General features: G+C 40.5%; 2 protein-coding genes across 6 annotated transcripts in view; both read left to right on the top strand.

The window, feature by feature from the left end:
- The window catches only part of PAX3 (paired box 3), a 64,056-nt gene extending 62,373 nt beyond the window's left edge, over positions 1-1,683 (top strand). For all 4 annotated transcript variants that reach the window (XM_090147221.1, XM_031596393.2, XM_090147220.1 and 1 more), the window contains exon 9: positions 92-1,683. In XM_090147221.1, coding sequence (XP_090003347.1) covers positions 92-126 — 35 coding nt within the window. In that variant the 3' untranslated portion in view covers positions 127-1,683. The remainder of the gene's footprint in view (positions 1-91) is intronic.
- A 4,056-nt stretch (positions 1,684-5,739) lies between these two features.
- Positions 5,740-24,973, top strand: part of EPHA4 (EPH receptor A4) — a 242,342-nt gene continuing 223,108 nt past the window's right edge. The window contains exon 1 of one of the 2 annotated variants that reach the window (XM_090147217.1): positions 5,740-5,800. In XM_090147217.1, the coding sequence (XP_090003343.1) occupies positions 5,742-5,800 (59 nt within the window). In that variant the 5' untranslated portion in view covers positions 5,740-5,741. Of the gene's footprint in view, positions 5,801-7,821; positions 7,908-24,973 lie in introns of those variants that run through there. The other variant, XM_090147219.1, reaches the window with a different exon arrangement.

Below are 24,973 nucleotides of genomic sequence, written 5' to 3'. Positions count from 1 at the left end.
ATATGACAATGTCAACCTGTAGTTGGCATGGCCCCATGCTGTGAGGTTGTCACAGCATGACTTAAAAAGCTTCTTTTGTTTTTTTTTGCAGGTGCCTTTCATTATCTGAAGCCAGATATTGCATAAATGAACTGTCCACTTCAAGTTAAAGCTGGTGTTGTTTTCCGGTCTCGCTCCAGAGCTTGGATACCAGGGATCTTCTCAATACACTGCAGTCTAAACTGGGGCAATCCCAGTGAGAGAAGTAGGCTTGTTCTGTTCTCTCCAGTCATAGCTTTTAGTAGACTTTTGAAGACTGAACAAAGCTATACAGAAGACAAAGGCCAAAAGCAATAATGAATAAATAAATGCTACATAGTTCATTATGAGTGGGTATACAAAACAGAGCAGAATTTAATATTGCTGTCTGGCAAAACATTCCGTTTTTTTGTTGAAATTAATGTGCATTGATTGGGATAAAAGGAACATTTTGAAATTTAGCAGTTGAGCTCTGCGTACTCTGACTCATCTGGCATCCAGTGCTGACTTCAGTCTAACTTCAGTTAAACTTCATTTAAAGCTGCCCAGTTTCTGAAGCATGGGCAGCAGAACCTTTTTCGTTACACACTGGAAATTGTCATCAAGAGGAAATGTCACAGTCCATAGGAAGCTAGGATAAATGCAAAGGACTTCCAGAGCAACTTACTAGTAATCTTACTATGCTTCTGTAATCATGTTGTCAATAAATGTCACAAGTTTTGCTTTACCAAGAGACAGGATCTCATGTAACATGGAAAATACATTTTATCTTTTTATGTGGAGTTTTCCTGGTCCACTGTACCTTTTTGAAGAAACATGGAGGAAAAAAATTGATGTGACTGATTTTTTCACAACTGCCTAGCAATGTGCAATACTGTGTACCTCACACAAACTTTGGAATCATCCAAAGTCATATAGATAGAATCAGAACTATATTTTTGCAGGTACTTTTATTTTTGCAGTGCATAATTCCTAATGATCAAATACAGAAATGTTGCAGTGTGCTGGACAGCTAAAATCCAGCTTTCTAATCATGATTTAAAGGTCATTTTCAGGAAACAGTAAGGAAAAATGATTACGTTTACATTTTTTAGTGATGTACAGGACATGAACAGAGATGGAGCTGTATATAACACAGTTGTTTAAATTATACAGTGATATCCAATATAGAAATTAATTATAGGAACCAAGGTTTACAAGAAGTTTGCATTGTGACATTTTAGAATGTCAATAAATTTGTGTTTTGTGATGTTGAGAGGAACAGGAAGATGGAAGGCGGTGTTATTTATTTCTCTCTATTCTTTGAACAAAGAGAGAGGCAGAACACAAATACATTCCTTTTAGTGTTGAGGACAATGAAGTAGTGCATTAGACTAGATTCAGTACAGAGGTTAGTTCACACATTGGTCTTAAGGGAGAGGGAAAAATGAAATCTTTGTGTTGCAGCCTCTGCCAACAACATGTTGTAAAAAACAAACGAACAAAAACAAAAAACAAACGTCTTTCATGTAAAAAGTTCAGTAAATATTTACTATTTATAATGAATAAACAGTTATGAAGCCTTGCAAAGCACTGATGATTTTGTCCTAAAATGTAGTATTGTGCTAAATACATTGATACATTTTAATCTGAATATCATGAAGAAATAAACCATGTTATCTTCAACTCAAGGTGTATTCCTTATGTTAAGTGTCTTCTGCACACAATCTAGAGCAGCAGTAGCCTTGGGCAGCCTCAGTGCGCAGGCGTTGTTTGTATGCTGCTCAGAGGTCTGGGTTTGTCTTTTTTCAAGTTCTATTAGTACTGCATGTCTTCCCAACAACAAAAACCTCATGCCTTTACTGTGCATTCGAAGGGCTTAAACTCAGCACAAGTAGGTCAGCTAGGTTTCACAGGGTGCTACAGCTCTACTGAGTAATGGGTTATGGGCAGTTTCTGTACTGATTATTTTTTCATCCTTAAAAGCCTTAGGAATCTGTGAACAGGGTTAAACAAAAGGCAACTGAAACGTGGGGAATGATCTTCCAGAAAATTGGAATACATTTCAGTGGCAGACCGGTCTTAGAGGGTTGGTGGGCATTTAATTTCCCCACCATTTTGTGAGGTAATTAGCCACCTCGAAATGTTCAGCTCTTATGTATTCATTTAGTTTTTATTTTTATTTCATTGTTTAGAAGAAAAATAGCTATCTTATCAGTTGGAAAATGAAAGAATAACATTTTTGAGAGGAAGGCATTTAAAAATGCTGAAATATGGAGAGAGGGGGTTTCTTTTCTCCCTTCTAGGTTTTGTTTCTCTGGTACGCTTTTAATGTCTGTGGCAATTAAAATTTAAGACTTTTATTAATATCTATTTCCTGCTCTAAGCTTCTCATTTTTCTGATTTTTTTTTCTATTGTCTTTCCCTCTCTGACGGCTTGACTGTTGGCATTTGTGCACTGTCCTAGGCTTACTACAAAGGTCTAATGAGCCTTTTCCCCGTTTGCAATACATAAGCTGTAAAGTACAGGATAAAAGCCACTTGCAGTTAGGAACTAGATGGTGTGATTGCCTCTTCACCAAAAGGCTGTACCTTTGGTGCAGGTGGAATGATTCTAACTACCTTTGCCATCAGTCTTCTTCCATTCCAGCAGCTGGGGTGAAACAGAGCTGGTGTCTCTCCCTCCATCCCTGCAGAGATGCTGGAGAGGTGTTTCTGGTCATAAAGCTCGACAGCAGGCATTCTTGCTGCCTCGATCCTCTATTTTGAAAGTGTCTCCCAAGATTTTCCTTGCATGAGAGACTAATAAAGAGCTGGCAAGCCTGGAAATGAGACAGATATGGAGAAAATCATCCTGTTCTCTTGCAGGCAAGCCACGCAGTCAGGGAGCTGGGATGAGCCCTCGGAAGGAGTGAGGAGCTGGGGCAGAGGGACTAAGCAGGTTCCTCCTGATTTATGATGTGCCATAGGAATTGTTGACAGAGCTGTAAGGATTACTTGGGGTACTCTGATCCCTCCTTGTTATCACTGCCAAGGCTGAAGAGCTTCTTGGGAGCCACATGTGTTTCTGGAATACAAATCCCAAGTGCTCAGAAAGTCAAAGGGGCATGAGACTGCTGTGGATATTTCATCTGACATAAATGCCGTGGAATAGCTTAGTGGAATGTTGTATCAATTGAGCCCAAAACATACTCACTGATGAGAGTTTTCCCTCCTCTTTTTTTTTCTCTCTTTTTTTTTTTCTTTGTGTGTGTGTGTTGCATATGCTGTGAGATGGAAATAAATAACAATAGCTGCTTAAACCAAAGTATAGGATTTGTGAACTTCTGAGAGGCAGTTGTTGATGAACAAATATTTATTATTATGGTACAGTCCTGATTTTCAATTTATTATTTATTTAAAAAAATACTGATTTTAAATCTTCCTTTTATAAAAAATAACCTGTACTCTCTAAAAAAAAAAAAAAAAAAAAAAAAATCAACCAGAAAAAAACAAAGCAATGTTGGTTACTGCGAATTTGTAAAGCAAACATTTTTCCTGCATCAGTAACCATGAAAGTTTTCAATGCTTTCTATCCATAAAATCTTCTGACCTTAAAGTCTGTGAAGTGGATTGCTAAAAGATATGTCTGTATAAAATAAGAAATAAATTTTAGGCAATATCAATGAGACCATCAGGAACCAGGAACAGCTTGAATTCATAATGCTCTTTGTATTGTTCACTGCAGTGTTCTGTTACTTACTTAACAATTGAAAGAAAACCTACATCCTATTTTTAATTTATGTTGGCTTTTGCAATGATGTCTAGATATTCCCTAGGGCCAGATAAAACTAATCTGAAACAACACAAATAACTACACTAAACTAAATTACTAAATTTTTGTTCAATTAACATTAGATATGTATTTACTTTACATTGTATAGATGATATTGTAATTGTCACTTGCCAATGCTGAAAAAGCCTTATGCATCTTTCAGTAACCATAAATTGGGGCATATATCATGTGGAGTCAAAAAGATATCTTAAAGAATCACACAAATTGATTTGAAGATCTTTGTCTATTTGTAAAATAACCAAATTTTCAATCTGCTTCTGCTGTCACTGTAGGTAATAGCCACTTTGGTCTGTCAGTTTTTTACTACCTATTTTCTCCCAGCACTTTTGGGCAGCTCACCCCAGGCTGGGAAGTTCTGATCAGTTGTAAGGAGCTGGAGGCTTCAACTAGTTAGATTATTAGCAAGGAACAGGTTCAAATATTTACAAACTATATAATGCACAAGTAGGTTTCAAAATCAGTATGTGTACACAGTGCTGGGACTCGGTTCTGTTTCGCTGTTGTATTTATACAAGCAACACACAGAAGTGCTTACATGTAGCTTAAACCTTTGTTTAATACACTTACGTTGCCTCAGAATTGATGGTTGCAGTCTCATAATCCAGAGTGCCTGTGGATATCTCAGCGCTATAGCATATGGACATGCACTGTTTATTATTCAGCTACTCAGGCAATGTCATAGAAAATCATAATAAAACTAGGAAGACACATCACATCTGACCTTTGCTGAATAATTTAATAAAGCTAGCTTGATATACAAATACGAAAGAGCAGTTGCTGATAAGAGCAGAACTATTGCTTCCTTGTTCAAGAATTGGAAACAGTTCAGAAGCTTTATTAACTATTTGGTGCCTTCATCTCTACTGCAGGTTGTTCCTTAGGCCATAACCAAAGGCTAAGCTGCTTGTTTTTTCCTGCACTCTCTTCCTCTCGGCTCTCATGCTGGTATCTTGTTCTCAGTTTTTCTTTGGTCTCTGTGCAATAATCCATGTTTTTTGTTGTTTTATTTTTTTTCCCCATACGGAAGCAATTTCATTTTCACTAATACTTTCTCCTCACACATATTTATTTGTTCATAATTATTTCAAGTGGTTATACCTATAAAAATGCAGCTCTTTAAGGGTGATTATTACATGTACTCTGTTCTGAGATGGCCAGCTTGGATAGGGCTTTGGGTAACCTGCTCTATTAGGTGTCCCTGGTTATGGTAGGGCATTGGTACTAGCTGCTCTTTAAGGTTCCTTCTAACCCAAATTATTCTATGATTCTATGGACCAACCTTTCTTTGTGGCCCACTTTCACACAACTGTCTTCACAGTGAATACTGGACTAATTACAAAGTGTACAAATCTCTAGAGGTTTCTGAAATGCTGTTTTGGTTCCCCTATGTCTTGTGTGGTGAAGAGTCCATTGGGCATTCAGACGTCTTGGGGTGAGCTGAGATTTCCCATGTCCTGTGCCCCATTTCAGCTTTGCTACTGGCATTTGACTGACCCAGTTCTTCAGGGGATCACTGTCTCCAATTAGACTCTCCCTACTTCCCTCAGCTCCTTCGTCCCCCCATGGCTCTGCCCACAGTCTCATGAGGCACGGTTACGGACTGGGGCTGCCCCCTCCTTCACTGCCATTTCCTCAGCACTTTTCCAGCAACCTCCAGCCCTCTGCTCTGCCAGTGTCCACCAAGGGACCATTTTTCCCAGCTGTGCCAGTCTAACAAGTCTCTCTCTCATATGCTCTTTCCAAAAGCTGTGGCTGCCTTGGTGCTTTGGGCCTGCACACCTGCAGACAGCAGTGCTGCTGTGGTGGCAGTGGGCCGTGGGGCAGAGCAGTGCTGACCATGAGACACATGCAGCCCAAACATGTAATTTTGTGTCCAGGACAAGGATGGAGACCAGTGGCACACAGCAGCATGGCTGCTCCTCACAGAGGCTGCTCCTGGGCCACATGTGGAGATGCTGGAAGGCCACGGTGAGCCCTGGGCTGGGGCAGTGGTGGGATGGCAGCAGGGGTGGAGGGTCTGCTGTGGAGCTCCTGTCCTGCAGGGACTTTGTTCCTAACAGCTCAGGAGGGAAGCAGCCCTGGCAGTGACGTGCTGGTGCTGGGGTATGTCATTTGCTGGGGCTGAGGAAGCTCAGAAGTGGGAGCTGGGAAGGACAGGGCCTGGCTGTAGGAACCAGCTGGAGCTGTGGCAGTGAGGGTGGAGGGGCCGCCATCTTGTCTCACGCAGCAGTCCAGCTTGGCATGTAGGTGAGCAGGGGAAGAAGTGGAGCCAGACTGGGAAGCCTCTGAGAAACCCATGGGGCAGCTTTTCCTGAAGATGAAACTCGGGTACAGATTCACACACGGGGTTTGCTGTCTGCGGTGGGGAAGGCACACAGTGCCCCTCAGTACTGCTTAACATGCCTTTCCTCAAGCGTTTGGTGTCCACGCGAGGTGGCTGAGGGGAAAAACCATGGCAAAGCATCAGTCTGCAGGCAGCACAGCTGCAGGTGCGTTCTGGTGATTTGTTTAATAACTTTGGATCCTAATTAGACTGCTCCTGTGGGCATAAGCTTTAGGCTGGCTTTGCTTTCAGGGCATTTTTCAGGTCAGTTCTTGATGCAGCCCACAAGTGCCGGTGCTCAGCCCTTGGAGGCCTGCACCGGGGCAGGTTGGGCTCACCTCGCTGAAAGCTGAGCATGGCAAAGCCAGCTGGTGGGCCTCAGAAAAAGCAGTTGACTTGTGAAACTACCCCGTAGATCTAAGGAAGGCACGTTAGGGCTTTACTCAACAAGCTCGAGGCTGAGATCTGCGCCTGCTTCCTTTTGACATATTCATCAGCAGAGGGCTACGTTAATGCCTTACATTAAAAGACCTGGAAGGAGGCTGTTCCCCCACCTTGCCAAAATGTTATTCTGCTATTATGTCAAAACACTTTACAAGAAAACAAAACTGTGTTATTATCGATAGAATCGCAAGCTCACTTGCCAAAAAGAGCTCCAAGTGTTTCTTTTTTGTTAATCCCTAAACCTCTTAAAAAAAAACTCCTAACATGAATATACATAGTAGATAAGGAGCTCCATCTTATGTCCATGTGTACTTAGGCAGTTTCCTTTGATTTCAGTGGAAATTTTAAGTGCATGAGACCTGAAGATATCAAACGTGAGTAAGCCAAGCAAATTTGATGAAACTACAGTTCTGTTGTCTCTGTTCTGATTCTGCTGAAGTTCATCAGGAAAGATTAACTTTGGCAGCTTATTCAGTGACTAAATCTTGATATTTTTGTGGCTTAATTCATAACATAACTGTAAGCTATTGCCCTGTGTTTATATTTCCCATCCATTTCTCACATTTCCAAAGCATACTGATATGTGATCCTGGTAATTTAGCTACCATAATTGGCATTTTTCTAGGGCCAAAAGGAAACAAATTCCTTATCCTCCATACTTCTTTAATTTCTGAAAAACAACAAGTAACATGGTTAATCCTCTTTTTGATCTTTTTCCCCCCTTTGAGTTTTTCTTATGGCCTTTTCCTTTTAATCTTCTACTTTCTTTTTAATCTTTACTCATTGTCCCTCCACATTTGAAGAATCTTGTGTACTTATATCTCTAAAAAGAATTGGACCACTTTATGGAAATAGCTGTTTAAGATCTTGTTCAAAGCACCATTATGTACTTTTAGCTGTTAGGGGGAGGGTGGAAAGAAAGGAGAGAGAAAGCAACTCTAAAGCAGCATTTGTGTAACCTAACAGAACATCGATTTGTTCAACTCATTGTGGAAAACCACACAGAACACCCTAAGTTAGGATAAAACTTGATTATAGTAGATGAACAGAATGCTGAATGAACACTTCCCTTTAACTGGGGTGGGGCATATCATTGGGCTCTTGATACAGGTGTGTTTGGGCAAGAGCACCTTAGGAAGGACAGAGCAGAGCAGGGCAGCACAGCTGACTGCTATCAGCCTTTTGCAACTGCTCCCATGTGCCCACTCCAATCTATGCTGCAGTGCAAAATGCTTCCTAAGGCTGAGGGAAATGCAGTTGTGGCCTCACCAGGAGCATGGCTGGAGGGACAAGAGTTTGTCTTCTATGGTACGTGCATTCTTTGGTTTGTAACCCTCTGTGTGCATGTATGTAGAGCCTTTAAGCCTTTCCTAATGTGGCAAGCATTCAGGCTGCAAGGCTTCCTTTATGTGTCGTCTTTTCTTACCTTATGTGGAGATTTACTTCATGAGTTGTCATGTGCAAACTGGTAAAATGATTTATTAATCATGATAAAGGGTGCTTGTTCCCTCTCGTCCCTAGGGATAGATCTGGATATCTTATGGTATGTTTGAAAAGGAAGATGTAGAGCTGAGTTTATTGTACCTGAGTTCTGAGTTTGTGAGCTTCCTTTGGGATGAAGGTTATGTACTGAGAAGTGTGGCACTGTTAGTGCTGTTATTTAGCTTCCAAAGTTGCTGGTGTGGATCTATTTTTCTAAATACAAAGCCTTGTGCTGTGTTGTTAAGAAGCATGAAAAAGGGTGGGCACAGCCCCAGTTGCTCATGGTGTACTCAAAACTGTTGCTGCAAATGCACAGGTGTGATTTCTGTTGCTTATTTCTCTGCTGAAGTGTGATATCCTGTTGTCCCCTTATCCCCACCTTATTTGTTTATTTATTTCTTTCTAAGACCAGAAAGCCTGAGAAACTTGGCCAACAGTGATGGTGAGTTTTTCAAGCAGGCAAGAAGTTCACAGGGATTAGCTTGTGTCCAATTTAATTTATGTAGAATCTCATGCTTCTTCTACTGAAGCGAATTCTTTAAAAACAACAAACAAAAAGGACCTGCAGAGTTCTGGAAAAGTTGCAAAGCCTGAATGAAAATCCTCTTCCAGTTACATGAACATAAACTGGGCACAGTTCCCCCAGAGGTCTTCTACTAGGTTAGAAAATATATCTTAGTAGTAGTTAAACTAATGATAAAGCTTTTCTTTAGTGTCCTCAGAATACCACCAGGTCCTCCACATTCATTCTTTCTCTGCAGGAGTAGGTGAATAAGATCTCTCCCATAACTCAGTTGTAACTAAGAACATGATTTCGCATTGCTCTTTATGGGTTTTTTTTTTCCCTCTTTCTTTCTGATTTTAAAAGAAATAGTTAAAATGTGAAGCTGAGTGTTTTTTTCCAGGAGTGGCATATTCTAAATGTACTTATGCCATAGTCTGCTGCTCATATAAGATTACAGACTTCACTTTCATCTTTCTTTTTACAAGAAACCCTTAATGACAAATGCAGGCTGTTTAGTGATACCGATATACTGCAATCTTAGCATGTGAATTAGTCATCATACAATCAGTTCAGGGGGTCAGGCCTAAAGAAACAGTTCAGAGTTGGCAAACTGCTAGTCCAGTGATGTGCTCTCCACTTCAAAGTCATGGTGCTTACTCCCCAGAACTCAGATCACAGAAAGAAACAGCTGGCATTGTCGTTTGTGGCAGTAAGGACTGGTGATTTTTTTTTTTTTTGTAGCAAGATAAGGTTTCACTACTTTGTAAAACAACAATTTACTTTGGAGTGACCTAGCCTGTAAAACACAATAGGAAGTAGGAATTCAGAGAGCGCTGCTCTGCTGTTATTGTGCAAGTAGATGTGACCTGTGACAAACCACACTGAAGAAGACTTAACCTCCTTGCCTGAAAATACTCAGTGCGGTCTGCTTGTCAGTGACAGTCAAGGTTTTTATTTTCCAGAGCAACTTTATAGGCTGTTCCTTTCTGTCTGGATGATATTCTTTTCTGTTTTTGGTGTGGTCCATATTTACGGCAGCATACAGCTCCAGACTCCCAGTGCTAAATTAAATTATTCAGATTCCCACCTGAGCTTTGAAATGGTCTAATTTCAGCTGAATGTAACAAAAAAAAAAAAAAGTCATGCTTAGCTTGGAGGTGGCAACTAGTTAGAATGATGCATTGGGTGTCTTCCTGAATGCTGGTTTACTCACAGCTGGGGTATTTTGATGGCCGTTCTCTAGGGGTTGTGTGGAAAGGTGTTGGCTCTGGGCAGTCTTCTGGCCCAGCACGCTGACTGTGATGCTGAGAGAATTCACCTGAGAAGGGCAGCTGAAAATGCTTTTCTGAAAATGTGAGTTGTATTTATCTCCATCAAACCAGAGAGAGTTACTTCCTCTGGTGTTTTGCTCCCTCCCAGCCCCTTAACGTATTCAACAGGTGCTTTTAAGAGCCTTTCACTTAGTGAGTGAAGCAGATCTGCTCCTTAAATATAGTGAGGGAGGAGGAAAATAATCACACATTTAAAACTGCCTGGCAGATGTATGTTCCATATTATTGTTCCATTATTGTTATTATTAATAGACTTCACTTCATAGGCAAGGCAGGCTTATCAGCCAAATGCCTCATTATCAAATGACTGAGACCCAGCAAGTACTTTACAGCATTCCTTACCAAAAGAGGAAATGATTGCAGGCCAGATCCAAGTCCTGTAAAAGCTGGTGGATAGGTTCCCACTTCAATGAAGCATTGCTTGGGGCCCCTATGTGCTCATTCTCCTCTGTATTTTCTTGTATGCTTTTTAATTCACCAATATGAACCAAACAGCTCTAGCTTCTCTCATCTCTCAATGTGTTCTGCAACTTCTGGAAAGGAACCTGGACACAAAGAAAAATGCTACAGGACAGAAAGAACCACAATACAAACCATATGATAATGCCTATTTCTTCATCCTCTTTGTCATGCTGTTTTACTCTTTCCTGGCATTAACTGTCTTTTTTGGTTATGTACGCTCGAAGAAAGCTATTTCAAAGAAAGATCCTTACCAGGAGTTCATCGAGGACAGGGATCGAAAGAAGTGGAACATGGCCCGGCCGGTGGTGGTGAAATTTGACTTTGAAGAAGAAAGTATTCTTTGAACTTCTTAAAGCGAATTGCTCTGCAAAATGCACTGGGCTGTTTCTGCTGCTTATGTTTCAACATGCTTATCTTGTTCGTCTGTCCCCTTTTCAATAAGTCAAAGCGTTGCTTGAAATTGCTCTGACCTTTGATGGTTCCTTGCAACTCTAAGGATTCTATGATTCTATGAAATAGGTAATCAAAAAACAATTTTTTCTCTTTTGTCTTTCACCTTTAATTCATCTGCTGAAATGCAGCTTTTCTAAATACTGGAAAATTTTTAAAAATGGCAGTAAAAAGTGGCCATTTATAGCATTTACTTTCAGTTTGGTGGAACAAGAATGGGAATCCAGCCTACATCAAGACTTGGTCTACTTACAATAGAGAACTAGTGTACATACACATGGACCTGCACCAGGGGCACGCTGTCACTTCTGTGTTGTTCACACCTGGGAATTGGTGCGTAGTGTCTGTGGAAAGTGCTGCCTTGGAATAGAGGAATGCTTTTTACTGTGCCTAGACCAGCAGATACTCTTTAACATGTAAATATATGAAGCTTCCCTCCACTCAGAAACTAATTTCATGTGTTGTGGTGAAAGATCCAAAAAAAACCCAAAGCACCAAACCCCAGCCCCTAAAAACCCAAACAAGAAAAAAAAAATCATCTGCAAAATGTTTTTAAAATGCATCGAATAGAATTCAGTGACTTCGGAGTTGTTGCCTTTTCCATCTCTCAGATGTATTTTTTTTTCCGGCTTTTCATTTGAAATGTATGATTCAGTCCTAATGAATGATAACTAGAACTGATTGCAAACCAATCTGAGAAACTACCTCTCTGTATCTGCAATCAATAGTTAGTTCCTAAAATGTTGCATGAGCTTCTTTTGGGGCAGTGCTGAATACGTGAGACTTTTCTTCATCTGATTTATTTTTCTGCCTATTGAAGTATTAATTAGTAGAACTATGGCATAGAACACGGGCTGTGCTTAATATTAAAGTATAATAAAGCAACAAGCACTGTTGAGTGATACCACACGGGTTTGTGATGGCATATGTTCTTCTAAGATTTTCATTTGTTCTTATTATCTGGGGTCTCTTAGTTTGGCCTTTTCTTGTTATAGGACCTCTTGGATACACTGTGTGTATCTGCATTGTTTGGTGCTCAGAGGGCTATCTGAGCACGGTAATCATTTTCAAGTGGTAGGTATACTCTGATATTCCTTAATGTGCATTTTAAAATAAAGCAGAGCAAATTTCCACAAATCTATTAGCTTTTCTTTTGTTAGTGGAATTGCAATGCCAAAAATTTGGCATTAAGTGTGTTCCTGGTTACTTCTTGAGTATTTCAAGGATGTATAGATTTTTAATTCCTTCAGTATTTAGGGCAAATTCTTGTAATGCGTTCAGCTCAGGCTGGGCAATCAGATGTTGTTGCTGTTTCCTGATGGGATGTGTTAAGTGTCTCTGGTGAGTGTATGTGAGCTAGGAGGAGGGAGCCTGATGCTATGCATAACCCTCTTCACATCCAGGAGTTGTTTCCCGCTTACCAGCATGACCGTTTGCAGAAATAGCCATGTTGCCTCAGAATGTAGTGCTCTGTCTCTGACAGCTGTGCCAAAGGAAGATAATAAGAATAAGGTACTATTTTTTCCAGTTGTACTTGCTCAGCCTGCAGGGATTTGTTGCTCGGGGCCATTCGAGCCAGAGGCCGCTCCTTTTGTCTAACTGCGAGGGTGGGATACGTGCTGAATACTGATGTGGAAGTGTATGGACGTAAGCATTTTAACAGGCCAAAAAATGTTCGCAGATGTATTTCTGCTGGATTAATCCAGTTCTAATTTAAATGGTTTTGACTATAGGAACAAGACTGGAGTTGCAGACGAAACACTGGTTTGCATAAGAACGAAATTATACGTGCTCTGGCTCCTCTGTGCAGAAAGCTAGGAGAAGAAAAAATGAAAGTTCAGGTCATCTGTGTTTGCATCATAATTGTCAGTTTAGACTGTGTAAAACAAATCACTCTCAATCGGGTGTCTTGTACTGGATCTGAGTGAGTAGGAAGATTTATTCCGAACTTCAGAGTTCTGGATGGCTGTCCTCTGAATGTGCACATGAACACTGATCTGTTCTTCTGATGGAAAAGCCTATTTGTATTTTGTTTTCTTTTGTTCTTTGCAGTGTATGCTATGTCATCTTAAAAATTAAAGATCATCTTCTTTGAAATGTCTCTCAAACCAATGTCTTTATTTCTGTAAGCTGTTTCTGCTTTTGTCTTATTTGTCAATTATCAGATCAGCTGAAGTCCCTTTAACATTCTTTAGCAACGTGCTGCCATTGTCTGTCATTTAGGCTTTCTGGAAACATTCACAACTAATTAAACAACAAGACCACAAGCTCTTCAAACAGTTTTGAACAGTGTGCGCCTGTGTGTGCATGCATGTGTGTGTGTATGCCAACAAGAGCAGGCTTTTTCCAATCCTATCTCCATGCAGGAATAAAAATGTCTCTTTGTCCATGCTAGCCACAGGGTGTGTTGGTGATGTTATTAGGCTTCTCTGCTGTATGTCAAAGCCTGCTGGTCCCTGCCCAGAAGAACTTATTAGTAAATGAGAGGGGAAGTCTGTCAGGTGTAATCTCAGCCATTATGGCATTTCTGTAACTTCAGTGTGGGTAGGTTGGTCTGCAACTCCTGACATCCAGGACAGTAACCTAGGTAGTTAAGCTCTGGGTCTGGAGGTGTGGTTCTAGCTCTGTGCACATCCTTGGGTGTTGAATGCCTAACTGAAAGGACAAGAAAGACCTCTAATGGACACTTAGAAAGAATGAGAGGTAAAAGATGCACTTCTTTTTTTCCTCTTAGCAGAAGAAAACATAAGGAAATATAGTTTTTTGTTTCTGTGGTGTGGTGCATTGATGGCCCGCACTGGGAACAGAACGTGGCAAGGGCAGAGAGATGCATATGCTACAATGTGGGATTGCCATGGCACTTGAAGTATTGTGTACAATGTGAGAGTTGTCCATCTCATTTTCTGTTGTCTTATGTGGAACTGATATTTGTATGGTGCTGCTGGAGCTCACAGATCCTGTAATCTGCAAAGTGTTAACCTCCTTCATAGCTACTGACGACTTTCTGGAAGTAGGATGTGAAATGGGAATAGGAGAGCCAGAATCACTCTGTTCATGATGCACTGTGAACTGTACCTGTGGGATGTCCAGCCTGCTCCAGGCTGAGGTACAGGGTGTGTTCAACACTGACAGTCCTGGCAAGTGCTGTGTTTGCATCTACAGGACTCCACATGCCTGTGATCTTTAGAAGATGTAGGATTGAAAGAAGATAAGGATTCATTAATTATTGTTTTGTATAGCCATTTTTCTCTCTACTTACCAATATTCTGAATTAACACAGTTCATCTGTTGATCTTACTAGGAACAAGAATCTTCCTCCTTGCTAGTGGAAAGCGTGTTAACACAAAGTAGACCACAGGTCCTATTTTAGCTCCACTACCTTTTACTATTTACTGTGCTCCTCTAATCCATTGCAGCTTGTGTGGGTTTTTTTTTTAGTTATCCACTTTGAACTTAGCTTGGAGATTGAGATATTCTACTGAAGACTTTGCTGACATACAGATATGTCGTAGTTTCCGCTTACCCTTAGTGAGCTGATACTGCAGCTCACTCATCCTAGTCTGTGAGAGAGGGACCACCTCATCAATCCCATGCTGATGCACCTTAGTTTATCTAGTTTTATATGCGTATATGAGAGCATATTTTAGCAAACAAGGGTCTCTTATTCCTCTTATTCCTTGCATGACGGATGCTTTCATTGCTGTGACAAACTTGCATGTGTAGACAGAGCATGTTACTTTGAAGGAAAATCTTTTTCTCATCAGAGGACCATCTAAAATGACTTTACGGAGTTGTTCAAATATCCTCTGGCCTGGGTTCAGAGGAGCACACCAGTGTATACTGAAGTCTTTCCTTAGCCATGTGCACTGAGTGCAGTGGGGAGCGGAAAGCACATGCTTAAAATTAAACATATGCTGCAGTGTCGTCTTGAGCAAGCATGCTTCCCCAACTTGGAACCTCAATTAGTGCAGCAGTATGTAGTACAAACTTAGAGTAAGCAGCTGAAATAGGCTGGGTTTTTTTTTCCTTTTGGTGTGGGATGTTTAATAGCAAACCCTTTGCCATGTTAGTAAGCTTAGTGCATTAACAGAGATCATGCTACTGGGAATGAGCAAATTATGTCTAATGAATTGAATGTGAACCCTCCAAAGACTTTTCTCCTCTTAACAGAGTGGCGCACTTGGAGAAAACCCTCCAACTTCTCTAGTTATTCTGCACAAATTGGAAGCTCAGTAGGCACTGATTGACAGCTGCTGGTAGTGTGACTGTATGCTGCCTTCAGCTTGGTGGTTTTTTTTGTTTTTTAAAGTCCTAGCAACAGAGCCTCCTTTTCAGTCTAGGAATGCTATGTGACCCAGCACGTGAAATTGCATTAAATATAGATGGCCTTTGGCAGTGACCCCTCCCCTCCATCGATTTGCTTTCATCCCGTAGGCAGAAGGAGAGCTGAAGTGGTCACAAAATTAACACAAAGATAAAAGATTCTGAGTGCTGTTATATAGCTAGGTATTCTTGCATAAATAATAAGATACCCAATAATGTTCAGTAATGCAAAACAAAATTGTAATATTCCTGAATAGTTTTGAAGCCTGTGGTCAGGTCCTGTATGCTGTGTCAGGGTAGCTGTCTTCCTTTTCTGTCCTTAGCAAAGCTTTCATTAGCAATTGCAATGCTTGGGTCCTGATGAGGGCTAATATTGGCTGCAGTTCTGTTGGCACAAAAATCAAAAGCTTATAGTGATCACTTTGTCCTTCAGGCCCCCAAAGTATTCCAATGTGTTAATGCTTTTAAACCTGTGTTTAATATGTGGTATGAGCCCCAGGGTCTCATGCCATTATGAGAGCATCGAGTACAGGGCAGTTTATAGACAGATACATGTGTGGGGTTTGGAAAGGGCTTGGTGATAGGAGTAACGGGCTCCTGAAACAGAACCCAGCTTCCTGATGTACTGAATGCTGTCCCTGATTCAGCAAAGCCTTGAAGTGGTGTGGTCCTTGGTGACCTTGACAAACCAATAAATCCCACAGTATTTTTTGAGGGGAGAGGGAGGTGATTTCTTTGTTTTTATATAAATATGTATGCCTTTTTGACATAATGCTGAAACTATCCTTTTCCCATCCCCTTTAATTGTAGCAGAATGTATTTCCAGCAGAACATTTTTCTTAATGAAGTCAGTGAGACTTCTGGATGTGCGGAATCATTAGATAATTATATAAATGACTTTGTTAGTACCACAGGGTTACATTTCATACATATGGCCAGAAGTATTGGTCTAACTTCTATGTTTCTTTTCCTTCATCTCCTTGGTGTTTGCTGATTGATTTAAACTGCTGTGTTTTGAGGGAATGAGTTAGTTGCTGTGGAGTGATACTGTCAGAGCTTCTCTTGGGTTCTCACATGTTTGCTTATCAGTGTTAATCCTGATGGGCTCAGGGGAGGGAGCACAAGTTGACCTCGCAGTGTGTGCTGTTAGCAGCCTGGCAGGGTTCCTGGCTGTTGCAGGAGCACTCTGAAAAATGGCAGTTCTGATTTTGTGGTAGTTTAAACAAAACTGCTGCCAAACTGTTGTGATGTTTGGTTCTTGAATCATAACCAAAACGGTTGGTATTTCTCTATCTATTACCCTCTCAAGTCACCTCAGCTTTTTGCTTTTTTTTTTTAATAAAACAACAACCCTCCTTTTTCTAGTTTTTTTTCCTGCGTGCTTTGATCCTGCACCCTTGTGTGTGTATAGAGCTTGGGTTTTGTTGCTACAAGATCTGCACGTAGTGGATATAAAACAGTTTTCCCCAGCTTAATGTTGGGTGCTCAGCTAAAGGGCTGTTGGTCCTTGGAGCTTAGCAGGGGAGGCAGCTCACAGCCACCAACTTGAGGCACCAAGCAGAGTGAGTGGTGTGAGGGAGGGCTGCAGCTCCCACCCACTGAGAAGCGTTTCTCTCTCAGTGGCCCTAAATGAGGAGCACACAAAAACTCCGAATATTTATCTCTAGGTGAGGCCTAAACTTCAGTATATTTCTTCTGGTGTGCACATATGGATTTATTTCATTAAAATTCTGCATCCACATTTTGACTGTTTCCATGTTTTTACAATTAAAATGGTGCTCTAAAAATCATCTGCATCCTGCTTTGTGATATACTGTCAGCTTCTTTGTTATGTGTAGTTATTCTATATCTATGTGAATAATGTAATTTGAAAGCAACAAAAATCACCAACCCAAGTCCTCGGAAGCAAAAGAATCTTGGGGCATCCAAGCTTCCCAGATTCTCATTCTTGAAACTGACTACAGTTGACTGAGCAAAATGAAATGTACTTCATTTAAAAGACCCTACCACGTGAAGCACTGTGGCATTGTTTGAAGTGCAGTCAGTGTTCTAAGCTTGTGAGTGGAAAATTATCATAAAAGTCTTGTGCTAGGTCTGAATTACAAGTGTGTAATAGAGAACATCTTTTTTAAAAAGAATTAAATAGCTGGAGTTTTACAGGGTGAAGGGGAAGGCATTTCACAGGTATTACTTGTAATCTTTGTGATGATACAACCGAACTGGGAGAAGGCGCAAAGATTGCAAGAGACTTCAGAGCATGTCCTCAGCCACTCTTACAAGCTTGAAGTGAGAAGTTTAAAGGACATCCATTAAACAATTGAAGCCTTTCATTTGTTTGTCCTGGCATGACACATGGTTAAAATTCTATCTAAAGTTCTGATGGGGTGGGACTCTTACCTTTCTGACACCCTTCTGCCTGCACCAAACTATTCATGTCTGTGCCTCCACGGTTCTTCTTGTAAGTTGTCTTTTCTCAGGCTGCTTCAGGTCTTCTGCTTTGCTGAGAGTACAGAGGTCTCAGAAAACACTGGTTATGTGTGTGGCAGCTGAGAAATCTGCTCTGGCTTCCCTGTGCATTTGTCATGATTCTGTGTGAGTTTGTGGTTGAGGTCCAGAATTGGTTTGGTCTGGAACTGGGCTTCCTGTACCTGCTTCTCTCAGTAAAGCACAAGCTGGAATGGAAGCGTATTTCAACAGTGTCCTCTCCTTTTATACACTGGCTATTGCAGCTCATATTCTACAGGTGTAAGAGTACCTCTTCAGTTTTTTTACATTTTTATCTCCTGGAGCTGGGCTGGCAATTGGATATCTCAAGAAGCAAGCTTGTGAGTCTGCCATTCATGTGTGCCTTGCCTTGGGCCCTGCTGCTTTGTGAATATTCCACTGTCATGTGTATGAATGTCCTTTCTGTGTGGTGGAATATCTATTCATTTAGGTTGTACAGCATATAATACACATGAAAATCAGCTATGGATTGAAATGTCTGTCCCATGTGCCTGTCTTGAGCAGGCAGGAGAGCTCTGTTGTAGCTGTACTACAAGTCTCAATTCTTACTGCCACTTCACCATTTCAGGGTTGAAGCTGGACATGATTATCCTGATCTTCCATCACCTGTTTAACTCTCCCCTATCCCCAGCACCCCAGAAGACTGTTGTAGCTGGTGGAGCCCTGTGAGAAGTAAGATGACTGTGGCTGTTCCATTGGCATAGTTCTTGGCTATCAATAGTTTAAGTTGCAAATTGCCCAACTGCTGTGTCAAAGCTTAAATATTGGCAAAATCCTCACCTCTTCACTAGTCCAAAATCTTCAAGTTCACCAACTGGATATAATCAGTCTACTGGGCCCGTTTCTGCTCTGACTTTTGGGAGTGTAAATTGTCAGTTACTGGCACGACGTCTGTTGGGTGATCTCTCATAGACAGAAAATCGTTATCTAAATATTAGACAACTTGGTGTCCAAATACTAACAGGGCTTATGATGTGTGTAGTAATAGTTTCCAGCTATTCCTGATCTTGGAGGTCAACAGGAGCTGGGGTTGCATCCAGTTAAGTCTAATGAGCTGAATGGCAATACCCCAAAATTGAGTGCTGTTTCCTCCATTGCCTACTGAGTTCTCATTTCATGTGAGTGTCGGTGTCCTGCCTTTAAAAAAAAAAAAAAAAAAAAAAAAAAAAAAAAAAAAAGAATCAAGACTTCATTACTATGTGCTTTTTCTGTGCTAAAATACCTCACTGCAGCATTGGAATGCTTCAGAACAAATTTTCAGGGTTAGTGATAGTTTCTGGGGGGGGGAGGGAAAAAAGATGTACCAGGAACATTCAGACTGTTAGTTGGCATTTACCTATTTTTGCAGGGCGTGACACCAATGCTGATCTAGATAAAAAAGAAATTGGGAAATCCATTCTGAATGCTGGTTGGGTTCTGCTTGCTATTTGTTTAGGAAAATTACTCCTTATTTCTAATCTGAAGGAAAAAAAAAAAAAGCTTTATGTGGTTGCTGAGTGCTTTTAATGCTCTGAAGTACATTCAGACTTTTTGTAGTAATTTTCACTTCTAACTTGAACTTTCAACGTTTCTAATGGCGTAGACAAGGTGAGCTCAGGAGGGGTCTTCATTTATGTAGTAACTGGTAGAACTTCTGTGCTTTTGTAATTCTGAAGTGTGTGGCACTTCTCAGAGGGACGAGATGTAGGGTTCTGTGTGTCAGGCAGCATGGGGCTTCTGAATCGTGAACATTCATCATCTCAACTAACAGCATGTCACCAAGGGAGGAATTTGATCCATGAGTCTGGTGTCTATGCCAGATCTGTTTCTGACCATTGCATTTGTATCCATGAAGACTCAAAATGCCATCATTTATAAATGTCTACTACAGGAGTTTTTCTAAAATCAGTTTTTAGAGGTATGCATTATCATTGTTGTAGTTGGGGTCTCACATTCAGAGCCACACGTGTAAATTGCTCTCTTTTTCTGGGAGCTGCTGTTCCTTCGTTGGTTTACACCAGCCAGTGTTCCACGTGTGTGCATATATATATACATGTACATACATAAAGAGATTTCCTTTGCTTCCTTTTAATTTAACTTATTTTATATAGGGCTGAGAACCCTAAACTGCGTGTGGCCTTTGAGGAAAGAAAAATGAAAACATCATAATGTTTTTGTGACTATTCTTTTGCAAGAAATTTTGGGAAAAATAAAATGTGATATTTTATTCTTGTGTCTGGATCATTTTTTCACCAATGCTAGAATGTAATTGTTCTTGTTTTTTCCTCCCTCTCCTGACCCAATTATTTTCTTCCATTTTTCTAACAAACATCTGAAAATCTTTTTTTGGTCAGTGATTGGGACACCTGTCAGCCAACTGTGTGCTGAGTGTCTATTGCTCACAGAGATACTGGTCATAAAGTGCTTAAAGCTCTGGGGATGTGGTACCACCCAGTGTAGAACGAATGAATTTCATGGTGTTTTTCTGCATTTGTCCAAATGAAAACTATAAGAGTCTGTGCTTTGTTTGTTTGAACTTCTTGAGTTAAATTTCTTCAGTTAGTTTTGTGTTTAGGTTTGATACCTCAGCAGTTTCCAAAAGTCTCCAAATTTTTCTAACCTCAATGCCAGGCAGATATACACACGTCTTTCTCTACCTCTGCCCCATCGCTCCCTAATGCATCTGGACTTGTTTTTGTAACGTCTGTTCATCATCAGTTTTCTCCACTTGGATTTTACCCTTCCTTTTGTGTTTAAGAGCTGAAGTTCCTGTGTTTTTTGTTATTGGATGGCATGCTAATCTCAGGGACTTAATTTGTGTTCACTGCTTCCTTGAATTGCTTTGATACTTCACATTGAAATTTGGATTTATAGAGATGGATCCATGGCTTCAGCTATCTCTTATGGTTGTTATGGGGAAACAATATTTTGATTAATGATGGGGAAATTCCTTGTGATTCAATGTCAATTCAACTGTGTTTAAATTTAGCTGAGCTTATTCAGATTTTTTGGGAGTTTATTCTCCTTCTTTCTAGCGAGAGCTGGTAAATGCTGTTTTCTTCCTTTCTTCTTGCACAGAGTTGCCATGAAAACAAGATCTTTCAAACCTGTTGAAAAATGGAAAACCCACAAACGGAAAACTTGGATGCAGAAAAAATGCAACAATAGTTTGACTCAGAATTTGAGTTGCATCTCCCCTAGGGTTTAGATGTCCCTGGATGGGGTTAGACTGCGACTTGTTGACTTTGTAGCAAGCTTTGCCATTTATAAGATGTCTCCTAGTTGTTTATGTGATGACTTTACACAGAAAGAGTTCTGAGTTACAGCATTTCCTCATGGGTGGGACTATGAAGGAAATGACCGGCCTGCCTTGTGGATAACTGATCTATAGCTTCTGGGTTCTCCATGCTGTTTTGCCACCATACCAGTGGGAACATGTTGTAGGTTTTTTCATCCTTCCCCCCTTAAGTCAGTTAGGATGAGACTACCTGCTTTGCATTTAGGAGTCCAGGCAATGCTAGCCTAATTTAGGCACCTTCTGTGGCTAATGAAGTTAAATGAGAGTGTTTCTGAGTACATAAACTAACTTTTAAAAGCACTTATTTTAAGACTGATAAATCTGCTTCTAGGGTCTCTGCCCACTAATTGGATCTGTTACATATCTGTATGTTGTTTTATTAACCTGATAAAGTTGAAGTCTATACATGGAAAAAATAAGCAATATGGAACAGAAAAATAATCTTCTCTTCAACAATGACTTCAGTCATAATATAATCCTTTATATGCTAAACCAAATCAACACAGTGATTACCTGGGGAGTTAAGAAGTATATTTACTTTTTCTTTTGAGATCCGTAATGCTGGTTTACATCTGCTTGAGTTCTTGAGTACTGATGAAGCACTCTTAATATGGGAGGATAGTTTGCTAAATATCTAATAGCTGTTGACTAGTTTCATGCCTCCTCACCAAAATCTAATTTGACAGACTTAAGGGTGCCCTCAATTTAGGACTAGTTTTGTTTAAGATCCAGTCCATGGTGTGATCAAAGCCAAAGCAGAAGATAGCTTAGTTTCTGTTCCTACTTGGTGACATAAATCCCTTGAATATATCAGTCTTGCAGTACTTGGGCCAATTCAAGTCCAATTGAAGTGACCTACATTTCATAACCATTTTGAAGACTTCTGAAAATGAGAAATAGCTCTTTTACCCATCCTGTTTGTCCTTTAAAAAAAAAAAAAACGAAAAATGCTCTGTTATTAGAAAGTGAGAAGAAAGTTGCAGTAGGCACCTTATAGACTCCAAAAATCAAATATCTGCCTTTTCTATGAGCCACTCATTGAGAAAGGGTGACCTGCATCAGTTTCTTCTAGAGATTGTGTCTAACTCACACGTACAACTTTTCCATTCTCAAACTAATTAGTTTTGGTTGAGTAACTCATCAACATTAAGTAACAATAAGAATCATATTTCTAAGAACACTTTCCTTGTTACAGAAAATTGGAATCAACTGTGAAAATGTGGTTACCAAATCTCCTTTTCACAGAGTGTTTTTTAACGACTTCAGAAGGGCTTTCTATTACCATGCAGAGTGTTTTAAATACAGCTGATCAGGCAACTGGATTATGTTTTGAAGTTGTAGGCTCCTTACAGTGTAAAACTTATTATGCTTTGAATTTAATAGGAAAAAAAATGTGTTCTGATAGTGTTCCCAGTCTGAGAGAGAGTTCAGCTAACAGAGGAGGCTTTCAGCAACATCTTCTCTGGAGCCTGTTAGCCACAGGTGAGACAAGTCTCTGGATAGACTGGAACTGGGGATGGACCTCTGGAAATCACTTGCTGTGAGCCATGTAATCTGGATGGCCCATTTATGTTACACCTACTTGCAATTGGTTTCAGTTATGAAAGTTTTCTTTTCGCTGACCTTCAGACTCCTATCTAGGGGCAAATTCTGCCACTGAAGAACCACATACAGTGCCCCTTTCCTTACAGGGGTCTAGTTTTTCATCATCCAAGCATTTAGCTGATTTTTATTACCTACTGTTCCCTCCTCTTTGTAACTGAGATATGTCAGTAGTTTTTTCTACCTGCTCTTTCCCTCTCTGTGCCAGAAGATGTGTGTCTTCTGCTAGTTTTCCCATGCCTGCACACTGCTTACCTTAGTCTCCTTTTCACAGTTACTGATGACCGGCTTTCCAGAAGCGTGTAAAGATCTGTTTCCTTTCTCAAGGTCTGAATTTTGGGGTGTTTGATTACTCTTGGATGACTGATTTCTGTGTAACCTGCCTTCTCTCTGTCTGTCTCAAGAATCTTCTGCCGCAGTTCTGTTTTGATTTTATACCCTATTCAGTCAGGTAAGTCTTCAGCAGAAGAAATCATGTCCCACAGTGTGCATCAGGGGAGTCATTTCTCTGAATGGTGTTAAATATTTTGCAACTTTTGTTTTTTCATTGCCCAGAAAAGAAGGGAGAAAGGTGAAGACCTCAGGCTTTTGTATTTCTCTGTCTCCTTACTTTTAATTTCAACTTCTGCTTCTTGTCTTTCATCATTGTATCACCCAAAATATGCTTAGATCAGAACTAAGAACATTGCCCTTCAGTGTTTTAAATACAGGCTTTGCTACAGAATCCACAGCTCATCACATCAGTGTCATGACAAGAGGAAGCAGCCTATTGAGGAACCAATGAGCCTCATCAATGTGTTTTTTTTTTCCTCTGCTTTGACTGTCTAGTGTTGTTAGTTTACATACCAGGAGAATGTATACAAGATGAGAGAAGTTTATTGGCCCATAGAGGCCTGCCCTTATTAACCCTGAAAAAATCTCATCAATCCATCAGCACTGTGAACTTACAAGTTCAGCTGGTGGCTGCAGCTTCTGGTTTCTTCCACAAATAAGCTCCACGTCTCCTTTGAACTGACCGCTTTTATTTACGTTGGATGCTAAACGTTGGCTTTTCACACATCTCAGCTACCCAAAGGGTGGATACAGCCCCATATCTTACATTATGCTGCCTTCCTTATAGAACTAACTACATTAGAACAATTTGTTGGTGTACATTTGTGAATCTTTATTGCTCATATAGTACAGTGCTCATTCAGAGAAGCTGCATTTTTTTTTTTTTTTGAGATGATTTTGGTATGCATGGAAATAAATCTTCACTGCTGAGTTAACCTGAGTTGGGCGCATTGGCAGGACTGCCCTTTGTGGGAGCACAGTGAGTGGGAGCACAGTGAGTGGGAGCAGTTACAGCAGCGGGCAGCACGCAAACAGAGCATGGTGATCTTATTAGCAGCTGTTTATTGTACTGGGCTTTTTGTGCAGCTCTAGCCGGGTCAGGTCTGAATGCTGTTGCTCAGGTTTGAGGTTGCTTTGTGGTGTGCCCAGCCCACTGGCGCCATAGGTCAGGGAAGGCACAGTGCTGAGGAGCCAGTAACTTTTTCTACTTCTCTGTATCTGATGCATTAACTTATAGAGCCCACAGGAACTGTTTTCTGGAGAAAACTGTTTTCAGTGACAGAAGAATTTGAACAAGTGCTGCATCCTGGAGAAAGGAAGTGGGAAGAGCTGCGTACCTTTAATCTTCTTACAGCTCTGCAAGGCTTCACAGCTCCTCTGGAACAAAAGACTCAGGAGTGTCAGTTGTGTTAAATCAGGGAGAATGTATTGATATACAGAAACTCCTGTTGGCTCCGGCTGGATGAGTGGTTGTGCTGTGGATCACAGTCTGTTTCAGCTGAAGTTGAGGAAACTTTGTTGGGAAGGGAGCTGGGGAAAAGAATTGGTGAATGCAGACAAGGAATTTTACTGTACTGCCTAAGATGAATCATCCCTTATATCTCTACTCACATCTGAGCCAAATCTTTGGCTCATGTAGAGGGCATAGCTGTGTGATGCCAGTGGTCCTATGATTCTGTGCCAAAGTAGCTAGGCTAACAAGATCCTAGTAAGGACCCAGCTGCTTGATTTTTTATTTTTTTTATTTTTTAAATTTTTTTTTTTCTTTGTGCTGGTTACCGTGTGTTGCATTTCATGTATTTCAGGCAATATGTTTCCTATTTGCTTAGCTGTTTATATTTTAAACAATCCTATCTCAGAGCAACAATGCGTACTTGCTTTTTAAAATATTTGTCTTGATATGTTTCCCAATTTCTGGTCCTGGCACATCAAACTCAATAGAATATATTCTGGTTTGGGGAAGATGAAATCAGCCAGTGATGTAATCTATGTAACTGATGTCTTTCCCTCATGGCTCTATTGAACTTGGTCCCTTTTATTTTATGCCTCAAACTCAACAATAAAGGACAGGCAATAAAAGCAAGTCTTGGATTCTGGGTCCTCA

Source organism: Phasianus colchicus, chromosome 10 (assembly GCF_987193195.1).
Source record: "Phasianus colchicus chromosome 10, bPhaCol1.hap1.1, whole genome shotgun sequence".
NCBI lineage: Eukaryota > Metazoa > Chordata > Aves > Galliformes > Phasianidae > Phasianus > Phasianus colchicus.
The sequence above is the reverse complement of the archived record's forward strand: the minus strand, read 5'-3'. Positions and strand labels throughout refer to the sequence as shown.